At 48.0% G+C, this 6,574-nt stretch overlaps 1 protein-coding gene across 5 annotated transcripts; it reads right to left on the bottom strand.

Moving 5' to 3' along the window:
- Positions 1–56: 56 nt before the first annotated feature.
- Positions 57–6,574, bottom strand: LOC116662515. Of its 5 annotated transcripts, none has more exons than XR_004318474.1 (3): positions 5,705–6,574; positions 5,053–5,246; positions 57–965 (listed from the first exon to the last, which is right to left on the bottom strand). XR_004318474.1 is itself a non-coding variant. In XM_032476211.1 (3 exons), exons 1-3 carry the CDS (start codon positions 6,083–6,085, stop codon positions 599–601), a joined length of 762 nt encoding a protein of 253 aa, XP_032332102.1. In that variant the 5' UTR covers positions 6,086–6,574; the 3' UTR covers positions 57–598. The 5 variants fall into 5 exon arrangements, 1 of the variants encoding a protein (XP_032332102.1); XR_004318475.1 differs by having other exon boundaries at positions 5,053–5,189; XM_032476211.1 differs by having other exon boundaries at positions 5,053–5,066.

Here is a 6,574-nt window from a genome sequence, read left to right as displayed (position 1 = left end):
TAATCAAATAGTAGAAAGTGACAAGATAGTTTCATTCTTTTACTAGACAAGTCTCAGCGTCTCATGTGCATTTGAACTACAGCACATCTCAGCTCAGACCAGCCTCCTCCCCAGTGCTCCTAGCATCAGTGGCTGTGGCTACTCTATTGAACAGCAACTCCAGGGGTCCCACCAGGGTCCTGGCTGAAAAGCAGGAGTAAGTGTCCACACTAACACTAAAAGGATCTCTCTGAAACAAAGGCGGATTCACTTTTAAATGTCTGTAAACCGGCGGGCTGCACCTCCCTCCCCCCTTGGCTACAAGAGAGTCCTATTCCTTGCTGATCCCTTTCTGGATGGAGGGAAGAAACCCGGCACACAGCCAGGGTGGACTGGCCTCCAGGTAAACTTACCTGCTGTCTGTGTCCAGTCCCATGAAGTCCTCCTTCTCAAACGGCATGCAGAGGAGTGGGATCTTGTCCCCAGACTTGTCAGGGGCCCCATCCAGCCACTTGGACTTGAGCAAGATGAAGAGTGACTCAGTGAAGTCCTCGATCCTCTTCTCCACCACCCTGCAGTCCTCGTAGATTGAAGGCCACGTCGGTGCGCGGCTGCTTGGCTACCTCCCCATGCAGCACAAAGACAAAGAGCTGAGAGTCATTAAGCGTGGTGCCATACAGCTCCTCTGCACGTGGAGCTTCTCGAAGGCCTTGGCCGAGAGGCAGTCGGTAATGGTGACAAGGCCCACAACCATGCGGTGGGTCTGGAAGCCGCTCCATCCATTCTTGGGCGCATAGTGGTGCCTGTAGTGCATACAGAGTGCGCCCTGGGAGCTGCACGGGCTGATCTGGCTCACCAAGGAGATTCGCTTATAGATGCAAAAGAAATTCTCCTCTGAGATGATCCCCACTGGTTTGACCACCACGGGAAGAGTCTCATAGTCCTCAGCACACTGCACGTAGTCAGGGATGCTCATGTTGCAGGCCCTGCCGAGAGGGGAGAGGAGATCGAGGTAAATATTGTGCTGTGGGCTGCGGGCGCCTCTGGGTTGCGGTGACCTGGTGTGTACCAGCCAGAAGGCAGGGGAAGCCCAAGCAAATCCAGGGGTACAGTTTGTCCTTCAGAGCCTGCACATGGCTACCGTAGCTCGGATCACTTTACCCAGCTTTTGGTCTAGGCTTCCTGCCCCTGCAGAGAAGGGTCATTTCTTGTTTTCTGTTTCAAAGCACCTAGCAAGGCCCTGATGCAAAGTCACTGCTCAAAAATGCGGAATAAAGAAATGAAAAAAGGAACTGCTTTCCGCAACCCCCTTCAGCAGAATATAAAGAAAAGGACAACAGTAGGAGCAAAAGATCTGGATTTCAATTCCAATTTATTTGAACCCCTAAGCTGCAGAATAATGGATAAGAAAACTTGCCTTGGGGAGGAGGGTACAGTTCAGTGGTAGAGCACATGCTTATCATGTACGAGGTCCCAGTACCTCATTTTAATAAATGAAACAAATAAATAAACCTAATTACCCTCCTCAAAAAATACTTTTTAATTCAAAATTCAAAAAACACCTTGCAATTGACACAACATTGTAAACTTGACTATACTTCAATTAAAAAAAAAAATCCTTGCCTTACAAGAATATATCTGGATTACAGAAGTTTGCAAATGTAAAATGCCTAGGGTACCACCTGCATAAAAAGGGGTGACTACAAATTTACTATCCCTCCTTTATGAGCTATATTTCCTTCGGGGGGTTATAACCTCTCAGAGCTAATTTTCTCAGATTTAAAAAATAGTAAATATTACCTGATTCTCAGTACTGCTGAAGAATCAGATAACCCTATGAAAGCATCTGACCCACAGAGGTTACTCAATAAATGTTTGTTGAATGAATGAATAAACCAGCAAAAGTGAATGCTGCTCCCTGCCACAGACCATCATAATGGTACTGCCTGGAAATCCCAAGCCCACGTTCCACCCGTCTCTACACTAACCATGTGGGTGACCTGGGCAGGCCTGTGTGCTTCTCTAAGCCCCAGTTTAATCGTGAATAGAAATGAGGGCAATAACACAAACCTCAAATTGTTAGTGAGTCAGTAATGAATCGTACCCCAACTTTGCAAGATGGAACCATTAAGGAAAACTGGGCAAAGGGTCCATAGGCCCTCTCCATATTATCTCTTACAACTACATGGGAATCTACATTATATCTCAAAATAAAATTTCTACTTTTTTAAAGAGGCTATTGAGGTTAAATGAGCTCACTGTCTCAAAAAAGGAACACACAGAAAAAATAGGACAATGCCCAGCACATGAGATACACTCAGTTAACATTCCCACTGAACCCACTGGTCCCTCCAACTTCAGAGCAAGAGGATGGGTCCTCGTGGCAAGAGGCCACTGCACCTGAAGCTAACAAAGCTAATGGTGCTCACTTCCAAGAGCTCCCTGTCACCACCCTTGTTCTAATTTTCTATTTGTAATTTTTTTCTTTTTATTAAATAGAAACTCCCAATTGCATAGCCTTCACCTGACTAGACATCATGATGGCAGCCCTTCAAAACCTGACCACAGAGATCATGATGGCAGCCCTTCTTGGTGAAACAATAAAATGAAAAGCCATTTCCACAAGACCTCTGTGTAAATCTACTAGGGAACTTCATCCTGGACTGAGGAAGAGGACTGGGGAGGAGGGGGCAATCTGGGGCATAGAGAAACTATGGGCCACCTGTCCCACGATGGACTTTAGACTCAACCATCACCCTCCAGGAAATTTAAAATACACAGCGACATAGTGCTATGGGCAAGATTTTTTTTTTTTTAAATCCCTGAATCCCTTGCAGGTCTTGTTTCTACTGAGACACAAATAGATTATGTGTATAATGTTTCACAAAAGCCTTAAAATATTATCACCCCAACTTGACACATCAAGAAAACTGAGGTAGAGAAGTTTATCACATTGTACAAGATTAAAGAGAGGCCACGACAGACACCATATTTAAATCCAAGCCCCTGCTCCAGTGCTCACACTAGAAAGTGTGACATACTGCCCCTTTCCTGCCCTCTCCCTGCAATAAATCTCTGAAGAGTCTTTTCTGTGCCACCTGGAATCACAATCACATCAATTTTCCACAAAGAGCTATGTCACTCCTTGCAGGACATATCAAAATCTAAAGGGTTGGGATGGGAGGAGAGATTTGCATTTTCTGTTTCTCAAAGGAAACATGGCTTTAAAAGAAACTGAAAAGCACATATCTAGTCTAAGCCCTCATTGTGCAGAGAAAAAAATGGAGGCTCAGAAGAGATGAGGAAAGGTCCTTATTAATAAATATATCCTCAGCGCAGCACCAAGCCAGCCCTGGGCACTGCTGGGGGAGGATCTGGGAGACCCAGGAGAATGAGTGTTAGAAAAAGGAAAGAGAATAAGCATAAAAGGCCCTGTCTCTACACCACCATACCATGGAATTCCACCAAATTACCAAGTAATGGGTGCAGCCAATATTAAGGTGGGCTAAGCAGGTTATAGAAACCTGGAAGTCTCAACCATATTGGAAATTCCAACATTTACTATGTTTTTTTCCCAGTTCAAGCATCAACTCAGTGGGAACTCTGTACCAGGGACTACACGAGGCCTGGAGTTCTCCCAAATACAGATCTCTATTACCACGTGTGCAAACCACATAAAGGCCACCAGAAGAAAAGCGCTCACAGATAACATGGAATTACTGAAACTGAAAGCAGCCAAAGAGCATATATTACTAGGAAAAATGGTGCTGCTACAAATGGACTCATGGACATAGAAAGCAAACTGTGCTTAGCAGGCAGGAAAGGGGAGATTAACAGATACACGTTAATAAATATAAAATAAATGACAAGGGCCTACTATATAGCACAGGGAACTATATTCAATTTCTTGTAATGAGTTGTACTAAAAACAATCTAAAACATATGTATATACATATGCATATGTTTATAACTGAATCTCTGCTGTACACCTGAAACTAACATTGTAAATTGACTACACTTCAATAAAAAATAATTAAAAAAATAAGTAAAAATAAAAGCAACGCCATTAAGAAAAAATAAAAGAATACTGTAATCCCCTTAGCTGTAGCTGCTGGAGAATTTTGGTTGCAAGCACCAAGTCCACTGGATCACTCCAGCACTGGCTGTCACTCTTTCTGACCATCAGAGAGTCACTTGGCTTCACTGAGGTTACTTTTCTCTTCTGTGAAAGGCTACAGTAGCAACTAACTGATGTATAGAATCTCATCATTCACAAGCCCAACAATTAGTGAGGACTTCCCATGGGCCAGGCTCTGGAGAGATGAAAAGATACGGTCCCAGATATATTCATGGGTAGAAGAAATTTATGCCATAAAGACATTAATTCTTCCTGTTTTGATACACAGATTCATTGCAATTCTGATTAGAATTCCTACCAGATATTTCATGGAATGTAACAAGTTAATTTATGGTCAGGAATAGGCAAGAAACTTCTTTAGAAACACCACTGGGGAGGGGTGGGTATGTCACTCATTTCCACTGGTCTTTCTGATGTGATGAAAACGTTCTGGAATAATAATTGTTGCACAACTGTGAATATGCTAAAAGTTGCTGAATTGTACCATTTAAATGGATGGACTTCATGGTGTGTGAACAATATCACAATAAAGCTGTTATATGAAAAAATATTTCTTGACAATTATTTTTCCCTCTATACTACTAGTCTGCCCCACGATTTAAGAAAAACAAAAAACCAAAACAAACCAAACTGTGCCAGGAGCTCTTTAGGACTGCAATGTCCCTGGGTCTCCAACGCCTCTGGTGGTGCTGTTCCTGTTAACGCACCCTAGCTGGGCTGGGCTAGTTAGGGACTGTAACTATCTTTTTAAAATCGACGGTTACACGTTTCACCCTGGGAGTGGGAAGGAAGGAGCATGTCACAGCCTCATGCCTTCAGCTCATTTTTAACTGAACCAAGCCCTGCTTTCAACACTGTAATCCCTGGCACTATAAAAACACGTGACATCAACAAGCACCGCCATCATAACACCTGAAAGTGTTCAAGGTACTTACCTGGGGCAGAAACACTGAGGGAGGAGACAGAAGCTCGCTCAGCACTGAGGATCCACTTTCCCGACTCCACCAGAAGCTGGGCTTTACAGCCGGAGGCTCTCAGCCCAGGGAGCAGCGCCCACGCCGCTGAGCTTGTCCTCAGGGAGCAGGAAAGGAAGAGCAGGGCAGCCCCGGTGTCGCGGGGCAGGGAAAAGCTGGGGGGGGGTTGGTGAAACGCGGGCTGCAGCCCCGCTCGGAGGCCATCCCCAGCCCCAGCCCCGCCTGCCCCGTTCGGGTCCGCAGACCCCGCCCGCCAGGGACCAGCCCGCCCAGGGCGGGGACGGGCAGGTGGCCGAGGAGAGCAGCCCGGGAGGAGAGGACTCGCGGGCGGGAGAGAGGGAAGGGGACGCCAGCACGGACTGAGGGGGGCCCGGCTGGTGAGAGCTGGCAGGTGCACACCTGGCCATGGACAGGTGTGGCCGGTGGCCGGTGTAGGTGGCGCGGGCAGAGGGGTCTGGCCAGAGCAATTCAGCTGAACACAGGCTGACTGGCGCCCTGGGGGGCTGTGACATGCCGACCGCCCTCCCGCAGCCGCCTGACCCCTTTCCCGGGAGCCCCCACCTTGCATTTCCACAGCCAGGGGCCCGGCCCCGGGCAGGAGCTAAAGGCCTACCGGTCGACAGAGCTGAGAAGCCTTTGGGGCCGATCCCCGGCTCGGAGCTGGAGCTTCCAACCCGCGGTCCAGCTGGCACCGACTGCCCATGCGCAGGAGGGCCAGCGATCCACTCTGGGTTCTGCGAGAGAAGGTGGGGCAGCGAGGGAGGGAAGAAGATGGGAGGGGGAGGAGAGGAGGGGAAAAGTGGAGGGAGACAGATGGACAGGAAGAGCAGAGAAAAGGGATGGATCTGGAGAGGGGAGGGTCGTAGCGGAGATGGAGAGAAAAAGCTTTACCTCTGGGGGCACCCCGAAGGAGGCGGCAGTCCTGCCTCTGTACCATTCTGTTACCCTTCAAGGCCCGCAGCTCATGTTTTACCTCTCTGATCCAGCCCTCCATCCGATGCTTCTGCAGAACCCCTATGGGTATCACACCCGTTGCCCCCACGCGGAGCTGGGTTTTCTGTTGCTCTGGGAACCAAGCACCCGCAGGTGTTGTCGCTCAGAACTACCTTGGGAAGAGTACCTATTCCCCTTTTACACGCTGGGAAACAGGCAGGCATGATCTCTGCCTTAGTTCCACTCTCCCAGGTGTTGGGCTGGCGGGGAGCGGGGTGGTACAAGATCAGAGCCCCAGACAGAGCAGACTGCCTGAGTGTTGGTGCACAGTCCCCATCCCTCCTGGGTAAACCACACCCCACCCTAGTGGAACCATCAAGGGCTCACAGTAGTTCCCTGGGTGTGGGAGAGCTATCCTCATGTAAAGGAAAAGCCCAGCTGGGCTAACAAGCTAAGTCACAAATCTAAGTGTGATAAGTGTCGGTTTACTGATCTAAATTCTGCTGGGCTAACTCGTAAATCTGAAGTTTAGTGTCAGTTTACTGGGCTA

This window comes from Camelus ferus, unplaced genomic scaffold, assembly GCF_009834535.1.
Source record: "Camelus ferus isolate YT-003-E unplaced genomic scaffold, BCGSAC_Cfer_1.0 contig2947, whole genome shotgun sequence".
NCBI lineage: Eukaryota > Metazoa > Chordata > Mammalia > Artiodactyla > Camelidae > Camelus > Camelus ferus.
The sequence above is the reverse complement of the archived record's forward strand: the minus strand, read 5'-3'. Positions and strand labels throughout refer to the sequence as shown.

Excerpts from the sequence above, each read along its gene's own strand:
- LOC116662515 (XM_032476211.1), bottom strand. The coding sequence starts at position 6,085 with ATGGAGGGCTGGATCAGAGAGGTAAAACATGAGCTGCGGGCCTTGAAG.